At 42.1% G+C, this 23,994-nt stretch overlaps 1 protein-coding gene across 2 annotated transcripts in view; it reads left to right on the top strand.

Moving 5' to 3' along the window:
• Positions 1 to 23,994, top strand: part of ST3GAL3 (ST3 beta-galactoside alpha-2,3-sialyltransferase 3) — a 204,236-nt gene that overhangs the window by 93,022 nt on the left and 87,220 nt on the right. For both annotated transcript variants that reach the window (XM_043461581.1, XM_043461580.1), the window contains one exon: positions 16,061 to 16,103. In XM_043461581.1, coding sequence (XP_043317516.1) covers positions 16,061 to 16,103 — 43 coding nt within the window. The remainder of the gene's footprint in view (positions 1 to 16,060; positions 16,104 to 23,994) is intronic.

Here is a 23,994-nt window from a genome sequence, read left to right as displayed (position 1 = left end):
ATTGATGCTTTTGAACTGTGTTGTTGGAGAAGACTCTTGAGAGTCCCTTGGGCTGCAAGAAGATCCAACCATTCCATCCTAAAGGAAATTAGTCCTGAATATTCATTGAAAGGACTGATGTTGAAGCTGAAACTCCAATACTTTGGCTACTTGATGTGAAGAACTGACTCATTTGAAAAGACCCTGATGCTGGAAAAGATTGAAGGTAGGAGGAGAAGGGGACGACAGAGGATGAGATGGTTGGATGGCATCACCGACTCAATGGACATGAGTTTGAGTAAACTCCGGGAGTTGGTGATGGACAGGGAGGCCTGGCGTGCTGCAGTCCATGGGGTCGCAAAGTCAAACATGACTGAGCGACTGAACTGAACTGAACTGAGTTACTACTGCACAGCTACCAAAATAGGGACACTTGAAAAGCCTGATTAAAGGTTGGTAAGGATGAGATGCAGTGGAATCTCAGAGTCTCTGCTGTCAGTGGTCAGGTTGATCACAACCACTTTGGAAAAAACTGTGGTAGTGTCTAGCTAAATCTGAATATATACCTACCCATGACCTGGCATTTCCTTCCCTAGGAAATATATTCCCTGCATAAATAGATAGTTACATATATATATATACCTGAATATATGTATAAGATACATGTGTAAGAATCTATCTCTGTCACTGAAAGCAACTAAAGGCCTGGACATTTAGCAGCTATTTGAAGACTCTGAAATATAAACAGTAGTAGACAGATTGGAGGAAAAAACTAGAATTAGAAGTACTACCACACTGGCAGTGGATTTCTCATTTTTCCTCTGGTATCCCATCTCATGGACTCGAGGCATCCCAAAACCTGAGCACAAACAGAGTAAACATCAGGGCAAAACTGGAGAGAATTCCAGAAGACCTCTAGTTATGGTTTTGGTTGGGGAAGGAGCTCTAAGGCTCGGATAGAGGGGGGCATCCCAAAGGTCATTTTTTTCGGTTTTCTCATGCCTTAATCCCCCGGCAGTCCCCTGAGTGGTGATGATGGCAGTGCTCAGTAACAGCAGTGGGGCTCTCAAGCACCTAAAACTGAGGAAAGGAAATATTCTTCTTTGATCAAAACTTCCTTTCTGTAATCCCAAGAGGGTGGGAGGAAATCCAGTTGCCTTTTCTCTCTTGGCCTTCTTGTTGCTTGGTTCCAGATTTGGTTACAGTTTAGGACATGTGTGGCAGAAAGGGGTAAATAAAAACCTCAGCTTTTGGGCCAGAGGATCAAGAAGGGGAGGCGCAATAAACTGGAAAGTGCAAGGAGATGGCAGAGGGGAAGCAGCTCAGGAAAGTGACTCCATAATGTATGTGAACTTCTGGGCTAACCCTGAGCTAACGTGCATGTGCGCGTCTGATTCCAACCAACACACCAAACATTTAGAGAACTGAGCTAAGGAATGGACCAGACTAGACACTGGGTAGTGTACACAGAGGACACATATGAACAGGCTTTGAAAATAGAACTGGCATTGAAACCACGACTCACAGAAGGCTGGTCAGAACTTGTCACCTAAATCCAACCTGGCTGATTGTCTGGTGAAACAAAAATATCAGCATTCTCCACTGGATTTAAATCAGACCTGGATTTAAACAAGATTTAAACACAATTCACAATATAATATTCAAAATATATAAGACACAATCTAAAATTAATTATCATATGAAGAACCAGGAAAATCTCAACTTGCCTGGGAGAGACAATCAATAGATGCTGATGCTAGAATGACACAGATGTTGAAATAATCTGACAGACTTCAAAGTGGCATTTATACAAATGGTCCTGGATGCCTTTCTCCATCTCTGCCATCTGGCTGTTTCTGAGTTAAATCCTTTCATAATAAACTGGTAATCTTGTAAGTAAACTGTTAAAAAAAAAATGCTCTCAAAAGTAAGGATAAACACTGTTGACATGAATTTAGATAGAAAGTGTTAGCAGAAAAAGAAAAAAACTTGTATATATAACCAAATGGAGATAAAAGAAAAAAATACAATAATTGAAAATTTAAAAACTCTACTGAATGGGCTCAATCACAAAATGGAGATGATGAGCAAAGAATCAGTAAACTTGAAAATAAAGCAGTAGAAACTATCCAATGTGAACAATAGAAGAAAAAATGTCAAAGAGGTTGAGCGGTGGCTCAGTAACTTATGGGACAATGCTGGAAGGTTTACAGTCTGTGTCATTGGAGTCCCAGAAGGAGAGAAAGAGTGCAGTACAGAAGAAATGTTTGAAGAAGTAATGGCTTAAACTTCCCAAATTTGGTGCCCAAGTAGGGTTTACCCTGGGAATGGAAGGCTGGTTCAACATTCAAAAGTCAATCAGTGTAATCTACCATATTAACTGTTTAAAGAAGAAAAACTACATGGTCATGTCAATTGATAAAGAAAAAGCATGTTAAAATTCCACACCTGCTCACGATAAGAATTCTCAGAAAACTTAGAAGGGAACTTTTTCAATCTGATATAGGGCATCTACAAAAAGCCTACAGCAAACATCATACTTTATGGTACAGCTGCTCTCCCCCTAAGATCAAGAACCACTCCTGAAAGTCCTAGCCAGTACACTGAGAAGAAAAAGAATGAAAAAAAATGCAGATGGGAAAAGAACAAATAAAACCAACCCTCTTCATAGGTGACATGGTTTCCTACGTAGAAAATCCCAAGGAATCTGTTTTTTAAAACTGCTAGAACTAATAACTGAGTTTAGCAAGATAACAAGATGCAAAATCAGAATGCAAAAAATTAATTGTATTTCTGTATACTAGCAATGAATAATTGAAAGTCAAACTTTTTTAAAAAACTGAAAACAAATCATGGTACCCACCCCCCAAAAATAAAATGCTTATGTATACATATGATGAAATGTGCAGGGTCTGTATGCCAAAATCTGTTTGTCCCCCATATTTTCTTCTTTACCTACAAAACAATTCAAGTCACAGACCTTGTGATCACCTTGATTATTCCTCTTCCTCACCCTTTCCTACCTTTTCTGTCTTCATGGTGTGTCCTTCTTTCAAGCATCACTGTCCAAGGTACCATCTTCTCCCCTCTTAGACAAGTAAACATCTCTTAACTGGTCTCTCTCTGCTCGCTGGTTGCCTCCCAGTGGTCCATTCTCTATGTTGTAGTCAGAGTCATGTTTTATCAATGTGAATCAGATCATATCTTGTTCCACCTGAAATCTCTCTAGTCCAAATGCTGTTAACTACAGTGTCCTACTCCAATTTCTAATTATCTCAACACTTTCATTTTTGTTCATTTGTCCCCTCACTGCCCTCAAGCCACATTGGCATTCCTGCCATTCCATGGATATGCCAGGTTCCTTCCTGCCCCAGGGTCTTTGTACTCACTTTTCTTCTGCTTAGAATGCTTTTATCTTTTACTTTGCATATTTGTCTCAAATCTCTGTTCAAATATCACCTCTGCAAGAAGGCTCTCCCAGAGCACTTTATCTAGTCTACTCTCTTTATCTCCAACCTTTCTCTAAGCAGATATGCCTTTATTTTTTCTTAGCTGTCATCTATCCTTCAAATTACCTGCTTATTTACCTTCCTTCAAATTGTTTATTTATTTACCTTATTTAGTTATCCGCCCCCCACCCCCCAACTAACATGTAGGCTTCATGTGGCCAGGGACCTTGCCTTTCCTGTTCATGACTGTGTCCCTGGAACCTGGAACTGTACCCAGCACATAATAGGTGCTCAGGAAATATTCATTGAAAGGAGGAAGAGTAGAAAAATAGAAACATTATTTAGGACACAATAGGACATTGTCCAGTATCCAATGGCATGTCCATACAGTGGAGTACTGTGCAGCCATTAGAAATGATGGTGCAATTTTATTTTTATTGGCATAGAAGATGTTGAGGGTATTCTTGAGTGAACAAAATAGGAACAAACAGCATGTGTATTGAAGGTACATGAAAGTAAAATTATATATGCATATTTACACATATATTTGTGAAAAGCGATTTCTGGGAAGATACCAAAATGTTTGCAGCAAATAGCTTTAGATAATGGGAGTTTTGAATGATTCTTACTTCATTCTTTTTAAGTTTTTTTTCATTTGGATTTTTATAGTTAGCTTGTGTTATTCCTAAAACTGGGAAAAATAAAATTATTTTTGTTTGGAGAGAAGGACTGTATCTGTGCTTAGTGATTATTTATATATATCCACCCAATGGGTGGGGCTTCCCTGGTGGCTCAGATGGTAAAGAATCTGCCTCCAATGCAGGAGGCCCCTGGTTTGATTCTTGGGTTGGGAAGATCCTCTGGACAAGGGAATGGCAACCCACTCTAGTGTTCTTGCCTGGAGAATTCCATGGACAGAGGAGCCTGGAGGGCTACAGTCTATGGGGTGGCAAAGAGTTGGACACAACTGAGCAACTAACGCATACACACCCACACATGCACTAGACAGTAAGCTCCATGAAGTTTCAGATACAAACCGCAGTGAGCCATTTTTTCTATTTCCTGTCCCAGCTGCCCTTTTGACATGCTGTCATTCAAAATCTTGCCGCTTAGCACAGCATGCCCTGGCATAGTCTGGGCATACTTGATATCATGAATAGAATTGAATTTACTGTCTGCTCAGCTCTAGGCATCTACCTTCCTTCCCAGGACAGAGGAGAGTTGGTGCATGGCCTCTCAGCCTGTGTTGGGATGGGACTTCTACCTGCCAGGGGAGGCCCCAGGCTGCTTGGGTGGAGGGCGCACAGGCAGTGAGGGCCTCCTCTCATCAGGATCTGCTCGCTAGGCCTCTGTCCTCCCCCACACCAGTGTACACCCATCTGAGACTGGGCTTCAGTTGGTGAACTTCTAACTTACTTTACTGGGTCAGTTAATTTAGTCCAGGTCAGTGAATTTTTGCTGTGTTTATTTTATGTAACTGCTTTTCCTATTTTAGTTTGTCTTTGATTAATTGATCCTACATTATGATTTATTTTCCTGACTTGATGTGGGAGCTGTTTGCACTTTGGCCAGCCCCTCTTGGGCCTTGGTGGGACTCCCATGGTTCATGTGTGGGCGTGGCTCGGCCTTCTGACCCCACCCTGGAGCCAGGAGAGGGAGGTGGGTGTAGATAATTGCTCTCATGGCAGCTCTCCTAGTTTGAGGGTCTGCTTTTCTTATTTCCTCAGAGAGTCAGTGTAGCATAATGTAAAGACAAGAAGCCGCAGAGTCAAACCTGGTTGGTTCAACAACACCCCAGCTGGTCCATGTACTGGTTGGGGATCTTGAACATGTTATTTCTTGTCTCCAAGACTCTGCTCCCTTCTCTGTAAAATGAAAAAAATACCTACCTTGTAGGAGTTGTAAGAGTCAGACTGAGAGTGTAGGTGAAAGTTCTGAAAGCAGTATGAATTCACAGTAGATGCTCAATAAAGAGTCATTCCCTCAGTTCTTCCCTTTGTCTGGCATGTCCCACAATCCATTTGCAACTGTTGCCAACTTCCTCCTCCACCCAAGCCAGGACATACATTACTTATGTTTAATATAGCCTGTGACTTTTATTGGAGGCTGTACAGTGCCTTTTCTTTAGAAAAGAGGGATCTATTTTGGTTAGGATAGGTCCTCATTCCATTTACCCCTATGCCCTTTGCACTTAGCAATTCATCATAGCTCAGAGACTGGAGCCAGAGACCCCCTTGAAAACCGATCTTGCAGCAGAGTTCTTCTCTTACGTGCTTGGACTTTTCTTGCCTGATGGCCTGTCCTGCTTTTCTGACTTTCGTGTATTCTAATATGAAGTGCTGCAGTTTTCTGATAGAATCAAGGCCATGTTTTTATCCCTTATACTAAACTTCATCTACTTCAGTAATTTTCCTCAAGCTGGCCTTCCTGGGGAATATTCATTACTGTCATCAGCCTAAGCATCTGCTTTGTTTTCAAAGCACAGTGACCGCGCACGGGAATTTGTGGTGGCTCTTTACAGTGATCAGAGGAGGTGGGTCACTAGGAACTGAAAGGGCCAGTCGCACAGTTGGCTCACCACGCACACCTGTATTCCCTGAAAGTCCATTCTGGGGCTCAGTGGCTTGAGAGTGGGGCTGGAGTGGGACACTTTCTTTCAGCGAGCTCCCCCTTCATCCTAGAAGAGAATATTACTGTGTAGTCAGTACCCCAGCCACTTATACATGACAGCATAAGTAGAAGGTGATAATATCTGGACCCCCTGCTAAGATAAGCAGGAGGGGACTCAGGGTTATTTAGACAGGGAATTATGAAAACATTTTTAATTTCCTTTACATTATACAATTATGATCAAATAAAATACCAAGTGTTATGGAATGTATTAAAATTTCAAATTGCTGTGAAACAAAAATGTTTTTAAGTTTTTAAGTTAAAAACTTGAGCTTGTTTCAACGTTTATTAATTTTTATCTTGGCGTTTATGCCTCTCAGGTGGTCAGTTTTCATAGTTTCCAAATATACTTGAAGAGAATAGCATTCTCCATTTGTCAGGTGTAAGGTACTCTGTTTTTCAGCTAGTTCAAATTTATTTATTCATTGTTCTGTTCAGATCATCTGCTTTCTCACTGACTGTGTGAGCCTGGTTTTCAGTGGTCTATGAGTTTCCCATTATGATGACAGGAGACCCGTTATGTCATTCTCCTTGTAAGTCTTTTAATTTTGCCTGATAGAGACATTATTAGGTACATACACACTTTAGTGCATGGCCTCCTTTTGTCTACATCCAATTTCTGAACCTTCTAGGAGTTTACATGAGTTCAGAACACCAACTTACTGCTTTGAAATGGCAGTGGAAGAGTTAATGGTTAATTTTAAGACTTGAAGCATTTGAACAGGCACTTTATGCATTCACAAGTCTGACTTGGTACAGGTGCAGGAAGAGAAGAACAGAGACTTGCATCATTCATGCCTCTACACACCTGGAGCCAGGCAAGGGACACACGCGCACGCCCTGGTTAGGGGTTTTTATAATGCCAGGGTCTCTGGCCTGGCTGAGGCAGGCAGCCTAACCACCAGACTAAACATCTCTCCTTCACTGTGCAGCTGTGGTATTGCTGCTCTGACACCTGCGAGGAGAGGACCTTCAGCTGTGTATGTACATCAGCATGTGTTGTGTCTAGTGACGTGAGAGTCCCAGGGTCTTCCATTCTCATTACAGATTTGGCATCAGTTGACTGCCAGTGAGAACTGGGCTTTACTGCCCGCTTCCCCAGAGGTGAATTTTCCCTGAAGAGTTGGTACACTCAAAAGAGCATTTTCATTGTATAAGCTGAATTCACATGCTACTTCAGGAACATGTTTGTATACAGTGAGATATTCTGGGTGAAAAGTGGTACCACTCATTACGGCAGGGCATACAGGAGGAGGCTATGCATGTGGTGAAAATGAACTCTGTGAGGCAGCCTGAGTTTCAGGTCACTATAGGTATCAAAGTGGAGATGTCAGCCGGATGCCCAAGTCTGGAGTCAGGAGAAAGGGTTGGGCAGGATTGAGAGATTTGGTATTGGTGCAATGGAAAGATCATTGGGGCAGGCTAAACTAAACAGTTAAGTATGGTGAAGTCTAGACCAGATAAGAAAAAAGTGAAAAAAGGAGGAGAAACAACTGAAAAATAGACAAACTATATGGGAAAGAAGGGTTCTTTCAGACATTGAACTGTAGATGGCACAGGACCCTGGTCTTTGAAAGATGGGAAATAAATGAGACTAACCCTATAACTGCCCAAGCTAATGGCCTAGACAGGATCTCCAGGCCACAGCACAGGAAAGGAGAACCCAAACAGAACCCAAGAGTCTTCCTAAGAGGAAACAGAGTTGAGAATTTGTCTCCTGACTAAGCTAGCAGGGAGAGTGAAGCTGACGGAGGGAGGTGTGCTGGCATTCCAGTCACTTTCGGTCATCTCTGAAACCCTGCTCCCGGGCCTTTCCCACAGTTTGGTTACAGGAACCTCCAAATAGCTGTATTTACCTAAGTTAGTGCAACCAGTATGTTGAACATGCAGGAAACATCAGAGGTTAATCACAGCCACTTTCATTGGTCTCTCTGTGTCCCCTTAGGATGTTTTCAGTGTGGGAGGTCCAGAGAATTTTTTGGTACCTCTGAGGTAATAGAAATCCCATGGTCGTATTGAGTCACCAATTCCAAAATTAGTGTCCCGCGTTATGTAATAGCATAGCTTTCAGCTCATTCAGCGCTGCAGTGACTTCCCCTCCCAGCACAGGGTTTAGAAGCAGCAGTGCTGACCCAGGAAGGGTCTGTACCCTGTTTGTCCTCCTCTTTCCACTTGTACCCGGGTTGCCAGCTGTGGTTTCGAACCTCTGTGGAATCGGCAGGGAAGGGAGAGAGAGGATGAGCAGAGAAGACATAAGATAGTGTGGGCACTCTCTGGACTGGCCAATGTGTAAAGCTGACTCTTGTGGGGTCTCCTGTAGATGTTTTGCAGACCCCTCCAGCTGGGGACCTCTCCCCTGCAGGTCCCCTGATGTGGGCAGTGCATTCACCAGAGCCTTGTCACTCACTCCTGGTGTAGCTCCTGGGACTCTCGGAATCTGCTCTTATTTCTGGCTGTTGAGGACCCAACAGCCTGCTGGGCAGATCTTTAGGAAAGGACCTAAAGCCACCCCACACCAGCATATTCATACATCCTTTTCTGCAACAAATTCTGGGAATACAGGCCATGTCCTTTGTAGTCAACATATCTGCCAGTGTAAGACAGAGTTTACACTGCTGCATCTGGGCCATGGACATACTTCAGTTGATCCTCGTAATCTTTAATTTTTTCTTGAATCTATTGCCAGTATTTACAAATTGAGGAATTTTACCATAAAAGATCCAAATTCTTGACTTAAAAAACCCTGGAAGATGTGGCAACGCCAGGTCTGCCTTACTGCCAGGCATAGATAGCCGGAGATGGGGGAGGCTGCCCCCTTCGACAGGACATGGAATCACCAGGGGGACTCCATTCCCTCTTGGCTCTGTGAGCTGAACCCCAATGTCAGTTGCCATTTATCATCATTGGACTCATGCAGTTACATTTTCTTAAACTGAAGACTAAATGTGAAATACTTCTGGTGCTTATGTTTCTTAACAAAGAGAGAAAACAGCAGATAATCTAAAAGAACCATGGAAGGGAAGGATATAATTTATCTAGAAGCACAAAGTGTTCTTACATGTTTAATGTGCAATTAGTCTGTATGAGTGTATAAAACACAACTTAAGATGCCATTGGAAAATAACCCATAAATATAATCATAGTTACCATACAAAAATATGTGGTGAAGAAGACATTTCAGCTTTCAACAAGTAAGTCATGTGACTTGCTGCAGAAGGGCATTACACTCATCCTCTTCCCTGGTTTATGTTTTATTCCTACTTGGCCCTGACTTTTCAGTTTGCAACAAGGGGAAAATATCCTCTGGCCTCTCTGGAGGAAGAATCGGCCAAAACATAGATTCTCTGTATGTCCGAAGGTATCTTAGCACATATCTGATAAGGAGTAACAGGATAGTTTCCCCAAGTTTATGGCCACATGGAGAAAAAGCAACAGGTGTTGGCAAATTAATGAGGTTATCTTTTTGATGGAAGGGTAAAACCAGATTGTTGAAACAGTATTCAGCTTTGAAACTAACTCTTTTGGGAAATTTTGTTTGCAGTTTATTTTTAAAATTGAAACCTTATTGATTTTTGTAAGTACCTGATATATTAAGCAACGTCTCTTTTCCATTTGTCTGAATTAGAGCAAAACCAGAATTATCTTGGGGAAAGGCTGTCACTTGCCCAAGTGTCTTCTCTCGGGGTCCCCTTCATGGATCATAGCCTTGTTGTGGTGAAGGGGCTTGCATAACTCAATGAAGCTATGAGCTGTGCTGTGCAAGGCCACCTAAGATGGGTCACAGTGAAAAGTTCTGACAAAACATCCACTGGAGGAGGGAATGGCAAACCGCTCCGGTATTCTTGTCGTGAGAACCTCATGAACAGTATGAAAAGGCAAAATATATGACCCTGGAAGATGAGCCCCTCAGGTCGTAAGATATCGAGTGTTCTACTGGGGAAGAACAGAGGGCAATTACTAATAGATCCAGAAAGAATGAAGCGGCTGGGTCAGAGCAGAAACGATGCTCAGTTTTGGATGTGTCTGGTGGTGAAAGTAAAGTCTGTTGCTATAGAGAACAATATTGCATAGGAACCTGGAATGTTAGGGCCATGAATCAAGGTAAATTGGACATGATCAAGCAGGAGATGGCAAGAGTGAAGATAGACATCTTAGGAATCAGTGAACAAAAATGGACAGAAACGGGTGCATTTAATTCAGATGAACATTGTATCTACTACTGTACATGAGAATCCTTTAGAAGAAATGGAGCAGCTCTCACAGTCAACCAAAGAGTCTGAAATGCAGTACTTGGGTGCAATCTCAAAAATGACAGAATGATCTCTGTTCATTTCCAAGACAAACCATTCAACATCAGTATCTAATGGCAGAAAGTGAAGAGTAGTCCAAGTTTATGCCCCAAACACTGATGCTGAAGAAGCTGCCGGTTCTATGAAGACCTATAAGACCTTCTAGAACTAACACCAAAAAAAAAAATAAAGTTGTCCTTTTCATCATAGGGGATTGGAATGCAAAAGAAGGAAGTCAGCATATACCTGGAGTAACAGGAAAATTTGGCCTTGGAGTACAGAATGAATCGGGCAAAGGCTAACAGAGTATTGTCAAGAGAACGCACTGGTCATAGCAAACACTCTCTTCCAAGAATATAAGAAATGATTCTACATGTGGATACCACCAAATGGTCAATACTGAAATCAAATTGATTATATTCTTTGCAGCCAAAGATGGAGAAGCTCTATACAGTCAACAAAACAAGACCTCAGATCATCAACTCCTGCAAAATTCAGGCTTAGAAGAAATTAAGGAAAATGACCACTAGGCCATTCAGGTAGGACCTAAATCAAATCTCTTATGATTATATAGTGGAGGTGATGAATAGATTCAAGGAATTAGATCTGGTAGACAGAGTGCCTGAAAAACTATGGACAGAGATTCATAACATTGTACAGGAGGCAGTGACCAAAATCATCCCAGAGAAAAAGAAGTGTGAAAAAAGAAAAAGAAAACAGCAAGAAGGCAAAGTGGTTGTTGGAGGAGGCCTTAGAAATAGCTGAAGAAAAAACAGAAGTGAAAAGTAAGGGAGAAGGGGAAAGATATACCCAACTGAATGCAGAGTTCCAGAGAATAGCAAGGAGAGATAAGAAGGCCTTCTTCAATGAACGATGCAAAGAAATAGAGGAAAACAATAGAATGGGAAAGACTAGAGATCTCTTCAGGAAAATTGGAGATACGAGTGAAATAGTTCATGCAAAGATGGGCACGATAAAGAATAGAAACAATAAGGACCTAACAGAAGCAGAAGAGATTAAGAAGAAATGGCAAGAAGAATACAGAAGAATACACAGAAGAACTATACAAAAAGGTCTTAGTGACCCAGATAACCACGATGGTGTGGTCACTTACCTAGAGCCAGACATCCTGGAATGTGAAGTCAAGTGGGCCATAGGAAGCATTATGACAAACAAAACTAGTGGAGGTGATGAAATTCTAGCTGAGCTATTTAAAAATCCTTAAAAATGATGCTGTTAAAGTGCTGCACTCAATATGTCAACAAATTTGGAAAACTCATCAGTGGCCACAGGTGTGGAAAAGGTCTGTTTTCATTCCAATCCCAAAGAAAGGCAATGACAAAGAATGTTCAAATTACTATACAATGCACTCATTTTGCATGCTATTTAAAGTGAAAAAGTGAAAATCGCTCAGTCGTGTCTGACTCTTCAACCGGAGAAAAGACCCAGGAATTCTCCAGGTCAGAATACTGGAGTGGGTACCCTATCCCTTCTCCAGCAGATCTTTCTGACCCAGGAATCAAACCCAGGTCTCCTGCATTGCAGGCAGATTCTTTACCAGCTGAGCCACCAGGGAAGCCCCCATGCTAGTTAAGCTTATGCTCAAACTCCTTCAAGCTAGGCTTCAGCAGTACGTGAACCAAGATCTTCAGATGTATAAGCTGAGTTTAGAAAAGGCAGAGGGATGGTGGGATAATTTGAGAGAATAGCATTGAAACATGTATATTATCATATGTGAAACAGAGCACCAGTCCAGGTTCGATGCATGAGACAAGTGCTCAGGGCTGGTGCACTGGGATGACCCTGAGGGATGGGATGGGGAGGAAGGTGGGAGGGGGGTTCGGGATGGGGAACACATGTACATCCATGGCTGATTCATGTCAATGTATGGCAAAACCCACTACAATATTGTAAAATAATTAGCCTCCAATTAAAATAAATAAATAAATTTTTAAAAAAAAGAAAAGGCAGAGGAACTAGAGATCAAATTGCCAACATTCACTGGATCATAGAGAAAGCAAGGGGATTCCAGAAAAACATCTATTTCTGCTTCATTGACTACATGAAAGTCTTTCACTGTGTGGATCACAGCAAACTGGAAAATTCTTAAAGAGTAGGGATTACCAGACCACTTTACTTGTCTCTTGAGAGACCTGTGTGCAGGTCAAGAAGCAACAGAACTGGAAATGGAGTAACTGACTGGTTCAAAACTGGGAAAGGAATACAACAAGGCTGTGTATTGTCACCCTTATTTAACTTATATGCAAAATGCTAGGCTGGATGAATCACAAGCTAGAATCAAGATTTCAGGGAGGGACGGGACATATGTACACCTATGACTGATTCATGTTGATGTTTGACAGAAAACAACAAAATTCTGTAAAGCAATTATCCTTTAATTAAAAATAAATTAATTTTAAAAATTAAAAAAAAAGAAAAGACCAAGGTGTGAAAAAGACTTACCTGCCAAGTTAAGGAATATGAACTCGAGCCTAAGCACAGTACAGAGTACCATGACCACACTGAGTGTTTTGAGAATTAAAAAAAAAAAAAATATTGCAGGGAGAAATAATCAGCAACCTCAAATATGCAGATGATACCACTCTAATGGCAGAAAGCAAAGAGGAACTAAAGAGCCTCTTGATGAAGGTGAAAAAGGAGAGTGAAAAGGCTGGCTTGAAACTTAACATTCAAAAAGCTAAGATCACGGTATCCAGTCCCATCACTTCATGGCAAATAGGAGGAGAAAAAGTGGAAGCAGTGACAGATTTTATTTTCTTGAACTTCAAAATCACTGCAGATGATGATTAGCGTGAAATTGAACAATCTGTTTTCTCTTTGAAAGGAAAGCTATGACAAACCTAGACAGCGTATTAAAAAGCAGAGACATTACTTTGCTGACAAAGGTCCATATAGTCAATGCTATGGTGTTTCCAGTAGACGTGTACAAATGTGAGAGTTGGACCATAAAGAAGGCTGAATAAAGAAGAATTGATGCTTTCAAATTGTGGTACTGGAGAAGACTCTTGAGAGTCCTTTGGACTGCAAGATCAAACCAGTCAGTCCTAAAGAATATCAACCCTAAATATTCATTGGAAGGACTGTTGCTGAAGCTGAAGCTCCAATACTTTAGCCACCTGATGGGAAGAGCTGACTCATTGGAAAAGACCCTGATGCTGGGAAAGACTGAAGGCAAAGCAGAAGGGGGTGACAGAGGATGAGATAGTTAGACAGCATCACCAATTCAATGGACACGAATTTGAGTGAATTCCGCAAGAGAATAACGACAGGGAAGCCTAGCGTTTATGCAGTCCATGGGATCAGAAAGAGCTGGACATGACTTAGCCACAAACAAGAACAGCAAAATTTCCTTGGGAGGCAAGTCTCCTGTTGAGTTGTGTGTCCTAGTTGGTACATCTTCAGTTTTAAGAAGATGAATGACTCTCCTTGCAGTTCAGCTGCTTATGAAAGTGGACAGTCTGGCCTCAATTGGCCTTGCAGAGTGGCTCTTGGGAGGTTATCAGTGCGTGTAATTTCCCTCTTTTGGCCATTCCTTGTTCATGTATGGATGTGAGAGTTGGACCATAAAGAAAGCTGAGTACTGAAGAATTGATATTTTTGAACTGTGGTGTTAGAGAAGACTCTTGAGAGTCCCTTGGATTGCAATCAATCCTAAAGGAAATCAATCTTGAATATTCATTGGAAGGACTGATGCTGAAGCTGAAGCTCTAATACTTTGGCTACCTGATGGGAAGAACTGACTCATTGGAAAAGACCCTAATGCTGGGAAAGATTGAAGGCGGGAGGAGAAGGGGATGACAAAGGATGAGATGATTGGATGGCATCACCAACTCGATTGGCATGAGTTTGAGCAAGCTCCAGAATTTGGTGATGGACAGGGAAGCCTGGCATGTTGCAGTCCATGGGGTCACAAAGAGTTGGACACGATTGATCGACTGAACTGAACTGCTTATTAAAGATGGAGTTCTTTGAAAGCTGTGTGCTGCTTGGCCTTTTCCAAACAGTTGTTTAGGTTTAGTATTCTGTTTTATCCTCAGATTAAGCTAGGCCAACTTTGAGCTATTGAGTTGGCCAAAAAGGTCATTCGGGTTTTCTGTAAGATGTTATGGGAAATCCCAAATGAACTTTTTGGCCAACCCAATACATCCCTAGACCACCTTATTTTAATTTAGCCACTCTACACAGACACACACACATACTTAGCACTCATTGACAAAGCTATATGAAACAAGCAATTATCTGACACTCCCTATCATCATTTTATACAAATATTTTTGAGGACCAAGAGGAAACTTCCCTAAAATCTTAGTATTAAGAAGATCTGGGAGTCTCCTGGTTTATTTTATGGACACTATAAACCATTATAACAGTGCTTTGTGTTTAGTTCTATCTGTGAGAAATCTTGGGGATATATCTGTAATCGTCTCCGAGCAAGCACATAAAACCTTAGGACATGCACTTTTTAGTATTTCTATCCTGGCTGCTTTTTATTGTTTTTTCCTATGTTTATTTCTCCTTTGGCCTACAAGATTTTAAAAAAGATTTTTTCCTTTTTAAAATCTTGTACTTTGTAAAACTGCTTCAACTTTGTTTTAGAATGAGGCAAGATATAGAGAAATTAAGTACAGTATTCATGATTTACCGTTTGTTACAAACATATTGCCAATTTGTTTCTAGATTTCATTTTAAATTTCCTATCCTTTATGAAATCAGATCTTTTACTGCTTTGTGATTGTCATGGAGCGAATCATTGCTGTGAATTTGAAGATCCCTTGGCTGCCATATTTTCACCCCATAGTTAACATGACTGATTCAGTATAAATCTTTTTTTAAAAATTGGAGTATAGTTGCTTTAAAAACTGTGTCAGTTTTTGCTATACAGCAAAGTGCATTTCAGCCATATGTATACATATGTCCCCTCTTTTTTGGATTTCCTTCCCTAAGCACTGGGTAGAGTTTCCTGTGCTATGCAGTAGGTTCTCATTAGTTATCTGTTTATACGTAGCAGTTTATGTATGTCAATCCCAACCTCCCAATCCATCCCACCACCCCACCACCTTCCCCTTTGGTATCCATACTTTTGTTCTTTATGTCTGTGTCTCTATTTCTGCTTTGCAAAGAAGACCATCCATACCATTTTTTAGATTCCACATCTATGTGTTAATATATGACATTTTTCTCTTTCTGACTTAGTTCACTCTGTATGGCTGTCTCTAGGTCCATCTACCTCTCTGCATATGCCACTATTTTGTTCCTTTTTATGGCTGTTTAATATTCTATTGTATATGCAGCATAAATCTAAGAGCTTAGAGGAAGCAGAATTAATAACCCTCTTAATTCTTCAAGGGTCCCATTTTTTTGGTTTACTAAATTTCAGTTTCAAGGACCACATTTAAACAGGAAGGCAGTTATACGTCAGCATAAAAATGGTTGGCCCATAAGGCCTGGGAAATGCCTAGCACTTAACCTGGTCCTTCACAAGATAGGCGTTAAGCAAGAGTTTGGTGACTTAAATTTATTGCAGTTTTTGTGTTTGGGTCTAGAAGCATTTGCCTGCCCCGGTGGTCTGGGACTGGGTTGGGGAATGCAGTCTGCTACTGTCTGCAATGACTTGACATCAGTGACATTTTCTGCTTTACTTTTCTCTTTCAGAATATGATCGACTGGGCTTCCTCCTGAAGTTGGACTCTAAACTGTGAGTCGAATGAGCCAGTTCCTTGACTTTGTGATAGAGATCTGTGAGAGCTGGAGGTCTCATCACTCCTGGGGCCTCTGTCCTCCGTCTGTCAGCTGAAGCTTAGAGCATGTTACAGTCTGTGGGTGCAAACATAAGGCCTTAGATTTGGCTGGCACAGGGAGCTCATTACAGAAGGAGCATGCACCTCCCCCCACCACACCCCACTGGAGTTTGAAGGACAAGGAGGAAAGGTTTCCGCTGCAGAGTGGAGGGTGACTAAACCACGGCAGGAGACAGTGCAAAGGCTTTCAAAGATGCTTCGCAGCCAGGCATGCGAAGCCTTCTATGCTCAGGTTTCCTCCCAGCTTTAACTCCTGTCTCTCTCCAGCAGGTAGCTCCTCCTTTTCCCTCGATCCTGGTATATGTTTGTTATCCATGTCTGAAACACACTTTCCTTGTTTGTCCACTAGGAAAACTTAAGAACCACCTCCTTCCTATACAGAATTAATTATCTCTTCCTCCACTTCCTATGAATTTTCTACCTCTGACACCCATTATCTCATTCTACTATAATTAAGTGTAATAGTTATTCATTTATTAAGAGTGCAGGCTCAGAGCCAGGCCATGCTTGGTTCAAATCCCAGATTGCCATTTACTTTCTTTGTGATTTAGGGCGGACCGCTTAACCACTCTGAGCCTCAGTTTCACCTGTAACACGAGGACATCAGTATAAGTACCTCACAGGGTTGTAAGGACTGTACAGAAATGGTGAATTTACAGGGATTTTCAAATAAGTATCTCATTCTTTCAGAATCTTTCCCTGTTCTGGCCCTCTTGGCCTCCTGACCACTGGAGCAGCGCCGGCATATGTTTGTTAGGTGCTAAGTCAGCACTGAACACACGGCCGCATGGCTGGCTGCGTGGCTGGCTGCATGGATGGCTGCATGATGACAGGCACCTGTGTGCCTCCCATATTAGACTGGGCTGCCTGGAGGCTGGGCTTTATCCGTCTGCTCACGCCCTGTCCAGGACCCCTGGAGGCGGGGCTTTATCCGTCTGCTCACGCCCGGTCCAGGACCCCTCACACGGCCGGTGTGCAGTAAAGTGTTGCAGAACCGCCTGTGGCTCCCTTCTGTGGTAAGCCATCTTCATACACCCTTGCCCCTCTCCTATACCAGACAGATGCGAAAGATCAGAATTGTGTCTCCTTTCTTTCCTCTGCTGCTAGAGGCCTTGACCACAGCTGCTTCTGATGGTGATGGCTGCACCCACATGCAAGACACCAGCCCAGGGTTATTTGGCTTTCCCAGTGAATGGTCTGGCATGTAGCCCCTTTCCCTGGCATCTGGCCTCTTGGCTCTGGTGCCTCACACTGTGAGTTCAGGTGCTGCAGTTCTCCCAGCTTTTATACATCATGGAGGCAGTCACAAGGGAAGAATGGTCTCTTCTGTCTACCAAGCTAGTGTAGAGTTGTCAGCCGCATGTTAATATCCAGGGAATGGGGCTTGATAATGCTAGGGATCCACAGGCTTCACCCTTAGAAAATCCTTAATTTAGTGCTCTGGGCAAAAAACAAATCAAGCATAAGCTGTAAGCAAATGAAATGCCACCAGAACGGAAGAGATGTAGTAATTTACCAAGTCAAATCACATTGATGAACAAAAGACGTGGTATCCAGGACATGTTAACTATAGTATTTAAGCTGTCTTCAGCAGTGTGAGAAGGGGGAACAGGAGGACGCGTGCCCTGCTGTTCTGACAGTTGGGTGGTACGTGGCAGGCTCTGGTACAGCTTTCTTTTGTGTAACAGGCCGGTTCTATAAACCATTTGAGTCAACTTGGTCTTTAGCCCGGGGAATTGGCTTGGCCTCATTAGATTTACCTCAGAGTTTAAGGTACAAGCTCCAGCTTTCCTGCCTCTTACTGAAAAGGCCTTTCTAATCCAATGTTATCTTCAGAACAAAACACAGACACATGGGAAAGGTTTTTATCTGTTCCAGGGAGAAGTTTCCAAGTTAAGGATTCTGGTTTTCAGAGGTAAATCCTTAGAAATACCCAAATCTCCCCTTACGAAGTCTTTCTCTGCTGTGTTGTGTTCTATTTCTGATGTATAGGAAAGGACCTGAGCTTGGATCAGAACTGGATTTGAATTCCACCCCTTCTGCTTAGGATTATATAACCTTAGATAATTCATTTTAGCTCTATGAATCACAATTTTCCCTTATGAAAAACATGAATAATGATACCCATTTCCTCAGATTTTTATGAAGAATAAAAAAAGAGTTCTATGAGTAAATACGCAAATGTAGGAATTTCTTATTTATCTTGATTGGATTCATTTAACTTCTATACTATAAGAATTCATGTGTTCTGGAAATTTTTCTTTAAATATCTTTATCTTTAAATATTGCCTCTGCCCCACTCTGTGTCTCTCTCCTCCTCTTCTGAAACTCTGACTAAGTGTTAGGCCTTCCCATTCTCACCTCCAGGTCTACTAACTTCTACATTTTCCATCTTTTGATCCTTTCTGCATTGAACTGGAACCCCAAAGGGTTCAACATAAGGATAAACTAAAACTAAAACTGTACCCCTAAGCCAGGACTGCAGGAAAGGCTGCCAGAGCTCTAAGTGGATTAGGGCAATAATTCAATAAAGAGGAAACAGTTGATATTCACAGCCTGGGCTCTCATCACTCAGTTGGTCCACAGAACCTCAAGCTGTGAACTCTGTCTAAGGTACTCCAGACTGGCCGTGCCTCCAAGCTTCTGGCAGAAGCAAATACAATCCCTCTCTGGAGGAAGACATGAATTTCTCATGGATAACTTTTCAAGGAAATGAACGGCTCACAGGGAAAAATAACTAAGCACACAAGCAAAAAAGACTTCTTTAGAGAGAACCGTGAACAGCAACAGACGCCAGAGGGGACCCGCAAAGACTTCCGAAAACGGAGTTATCAGACACAGTTTATAAAGTAATTAGATGCTCTGTATTTAAGGAAATAAAGATAAGATTGAACTGTACATGTAATAGGGGCTTCCCATGTAATGGTGCAATGGTAAAGAATCTGCCAATGCCAGAGACACAAGACAGCAGGTTCGATCCCTAGGTCGGGATGATCCCTTGGAGAAGGAAATGGCAAACCTGCTCCAATATTCTTGCTTGGAAAAATTTTATGGACGGAGGAGCCTGGCAGGCTACAGTCCATGGGGTCGGAAAGATTTGGACATGACTGAGCAACTGAGCGCAAGCATTCATACATGTAATAGGGAACTATAAAGAGCAAAGTATTAGGTTAGAAAGACAGAACTGAAAAATACAGTGACCAAAATTAAAACCTCAGTAGAGGTATTTAGCAGCAGATTAGATACAAGTAAAGACAGGATTAGTGAGCTGGAAGCCAAGTCAGAGGAAGTGACCTATAACAAGATTGGCCAGCTCTTTTTGTAGAGTGAGATGGTCAATATCTCTGAGTTTTGGGAGTTTTGCTGTCTCTGTCACAACTCTGTCTCTGCTGATGCAATGTGGAAGCCATAGATAGCACATACAGATGGGTATGGCTGTAGCTGTATTCCAACAAAACTTTTTATTTATCGACACTGAAATTTTAATTTAATGTAATTTTTATGTCATTAAGTATTATTCTTCTAATTTTTAAACCAACCATTGAACATGTAAAAGACATTCCTGTGTCACAGAAACATAGTGGGTCAGATCTGACTCACAAATCATGACATGCTGGCCCTTCACTGAGAATGCAGCACAGATGTATCTGCATGGGAATTGCCTCTCCACCCCAGGTGTTTTTTATTCTTGAAATTCTATTGCAGTTGACCCTTGAACTGCAGTGCATCCACTTACATGTGGATTTTTTTCAACAGTACACAATCTGTGATTGGATGAATTGGAGCACACAGAATCATGGATATGGAGGAACCACATATGTGGTTATATGCAGATTTATATGTGCAGATTTTTGACTGTGGAGGGTCAGCACCCCTAGTCACCTTGTTGTTCAAGGGTAAGATGTTTATACAAATACACTTAAAATATCTCTATATCAAATGATACTTCAAAAACCTGGAAATAAGTGTCTTGGATTTTTTTTGGTCTTCATTATATTCTTTTAATTATATCTTTGTGTAATAAGTGGTTTCTGTTTCCTTTGAGAATTCCCTGCTGCTTGTGTCTTTATGACAAAATCACTTGTCAGGACTATAAAATTATTCAGAATACTTATAGAGCTGTACAAGATCTTTTCCTTTAACAGCAAGCTGTATTTTTCAGGAGGGCAGTATTTTTTGGAGGTTAAAAATGTGGACTGTGGAATCAGATGTGGATTTTTAAAGCCCCATTCCACATCTTACTAGCTGTAATCTTGAGTGAGTTATTTAACTGCTAGCCTGTTTCCTGCTATAAAGTGGGACAAAAGTAATCACGCAAGGTTGAGATTCAACCTACCCTGTACCTGTATCAGTGTCTGGTAACCTGGGAAGGATATAACCCCAAGATGAGGCCTGAACCTCGCCTCCTGCTTTACATCCCAGACTTCATTTCTTCACTTGTTCACTTAACAAATATTTCTTGAGTACTGACTGTATCATATCAGGACGAAACTGAAAATTCTAAGCCACATGAAAAACCTTACAGGTTTGGTTGGAAAGGATGTGTTGTGAACTGAAATTTAAGTGAAGCGGGAGGGAGTAAATGAGAACAGCAGGGGAGGGAAGGGAGTAGTACTTCTGGATAGTATGAGCAATGAACAGGTTTGCATTTTGGTTTATATTTATTTATTTATTTGGCTGTGCTGGGTCTTTGTTGAGATATGTGGGATCTAGTTCCTGACCAGGGATCAAACTTGGGCCTCTTGCCTTGGGAGCATGGCATTTTAGCCACTGGACCACCAGGGAAGTCCCTGTTTTGTTTTTTGTTTTTTTAAAGAAAGATGACATACTGGTGACTCAGAAGCATAAATGGAGTACAAAGAGGATATGAGGGATCTTCAGATACATAGGGTATAGAAGAAAGAGCTGCCTCCATCACAAGGCTGTAGAGGAAATGGTGTTTTCAGGGGAGACCCAGGTTTCTATGAAATTAAAAGATGGAAGGAACATTCACTGCAGAAGATGAGGCTGTAAAGAAACGAGGCTTTATAGAAGACAGTGGTGAGTTACAGTGTGGTGATGGGGGAGAGAAGTGAGAGACTGGACCAAGGAGAAAAAGCAGAGAGCAGTGACCTGAGCACAAAAAACTGATGAGGGTGGCATCGAGGGAGTAAATAACAGGATGTGAGGGTGGCAAGTTGGGTTTTGTTGGCCTCAAAGTTGTCCAAGAATTGTCCAAGATCGTGTGTTCCCTGGAGGTTGGGCACTCCGGCTACTTCATGCACTCAGCTGCAGCCCAGTTGGATGATACCTCCAGAATCTTCAAGTCTGGCCCCTGGAGAGACTCTGGGTTCCCCAAAAGGAATCTACTGTGCCAAGTGGAGGGTCCTAGGAAAGGGCTCAGGGTTGCAGGCTGTGCCCAGACATGGAGAGAAGAGAGAAGCTTTCTCATTCATTCATTCATTCATTCACTCACAGCTTCTTAAGTAGCTACTATGTGTGAGCAGTCTTCTCTGCTCTGTGGGTATACCAATGAACAGGTGGTCAGTAAAGGGACAGTGTGATCAACAAGCTTTTCAGTATCTTGGAAGGTGATGAGTGCTGTGGAAGAAGATAGAGCAGGACAAGGGAATGCTGGAGAAGAGACTGCACATTTAAATGGGATAGTCAGGGCAAGCCTTCTTGAAAGGTGGATTTTAGCAAAGACTCAACAAAAGAGAGGGAGTGAGCCCTGCCAGGATCTGGAAGCAGAGCCCTCAGACAGAACCCTGAGGAAATCGCAGCCTCACTTATGAGGAACATGACACCAGGAGCCGAGAATGTGCCCATCAGTCCAGCAGAGACAAGAGCCATCTGGAGCCGTAAAGGCGCCAGAGCCTGGTGTCCAGGTGTGTTTTTCCTAAGCTGATGTCAGCCTTCTGGAAGCTGATTTAATTAAATGGAAGTGTCGTCTGTTTCAGCTGGGTGTGGGGGTGTGCTCTGGGAAAGCTCCTGTCTGCTGCCACAGTGTGGGGTTTTATGGTTGCCATGTGGGCAGGAGCATGGAGGCTTTAATGTTCAGCCTCATTTCATACGGAATTCTGTGTGAAGATACAAGGATATGGAAGCCAAAACCAACAACTTTTAACCCCCAAAGGCTTGTGAAAACCAAGCCAATCAAGAAAGACCTATAAACATGGGGTAGTCTAAAACACATGTTGAGGCATAGCTTACTATTTCCAGAACAGACTGCCAAATTCCCTGTGGCTGCAAGGATAAAGTGTTTATTGAGCACCTACTATGTGCCCAGGGCCATACTGGGTACTTTCTGTGTTACCTGTTCCTCAAAACAGCCGCTCAGATGACCTCATTCAGTCTCATGTCGTCTTGTTGTTATTCAGTCCTAAGTTGTGTCTGACTCTTTGTGACCCCGTGGGCTGCAGCCTTCCAGGCTCCTCTGTCCTCCACTGTCTCCTGGAGTTTGCTCAAATTCATATCCATGGAGTCAGTGATGCTATCTAACCATCCTATCATCTGCCACCCCTTCTCTTTTTGCCTTCAGCCTTCCCTAGCATCAGGGTCTTTTTCAACGAGCCAGCTCTGCATCAGGTGGCCAATGTATTGAAGCTTCAGCTTTAGCAACAGTCATTCCAGTGAATATTTAGGGTTGATTTTCTTTAGGATTGACTGGTTTGATCTTGCAGTCCAAGGGACTCTCAAGAGTCTTCTCCAGAACCACCTCCTCCAAACCAGAAGTTTGCAAGCATCAGTTCTTCTGTGCTCAGCCTTCTTTATGGTCCAACTCTCATGTCCATACATGACTACTGGAAATACCATAGTTTTGACTGTATGGACCCTTGTTGGCAAAGTGATGTCTCTGCTTTTTAATACACTGTCTAGATTTGTCATCACTTTCCTTCCAAGGAGAAAGCATCGTTCAATTTCATGCTGCAGTCACCATCTGCAGTGATTTTGGAGCCCAAGAAAATAAAATCTGTCACTGCTTCCACTTTTTCTGCTTCTATTTGTCATGAAGTGATGGGACCAGATGCCATGATCTTAGTTTTTTGAATGTTGAGTTTTAAGTCAGCTTTTTCAACTCTCCTCTTTCACACTCATCAAGAGGTTCTTTAGTGCCTCTTCACTTTCTGCCATTAAAGAGGTATTCACCAACACAAGAGATGACTCTACGCATGGACATCACCAGACAGTAAACACCAAAATCAGATTGATTATGTTCTTTGCAGCCAAAGATGGAGAAGCTCTATTCAGTCAGCAAAAACAAGACCTGGAACTGACTGTGGCTCAAATTGTGAGCTCCTTATTGCAAAATTCAGGATTAAATTGAAGACAGTAGGGAATACCGCTAGGTCATTCAGGTATGACTGAAATCCAATCCCTTATGATTATACCATGGAGGTGATGAATAGATTTAAGGGATTAGATCTGGTAGACACACTGCCTGAAGAGCTCATGTCTTACATATCATCTATATGCTGATGACTCCCAAGTTTATAGTTCAATCTCTTCTCTTTCCCCATACCCCACATTCATTTATCCAGTTGCCTCCTTTCCTTGAATGTATATTAGGCATGTTACATTTAACATGTCCAGAAAAAACCTCCTGATTCACACCCTCTGCCTCCCAGATCTTGCCTACCCAAGTAAATGGCAACCTCATCCTTCTACTTGTTCACGTCAAAGATCGAAACATCATATCTTTGACACCAAACTAGTCATCAACAAACCCTATTGGCTTTATCTTAGATACCTCTAGATCCAACCGCTTCTCCCTACACCCACCCCTGTTAACTCTGAGCAGGCAGCCGT

This window comes from Cervus canadensis, chromosome 2, assembly GCF_019320065.1.
Source record: "Cervus canadensis isolate Bull #8, Minnesota chromosome 2, ASM1932006v1, whole genome shotgun sequence".
In the NCBI taxonomy this organism is placed as follows: Eukaryota; Metazoa; Chordata; class Mammalia; order Artiodactyla; family Cervidae; genus Cervus; species Cervus canadensis.
Note: the sequence above shows the minus strand (reverse complement) of the source record. Positions and strands in the feature narration are given on the sequence as shown.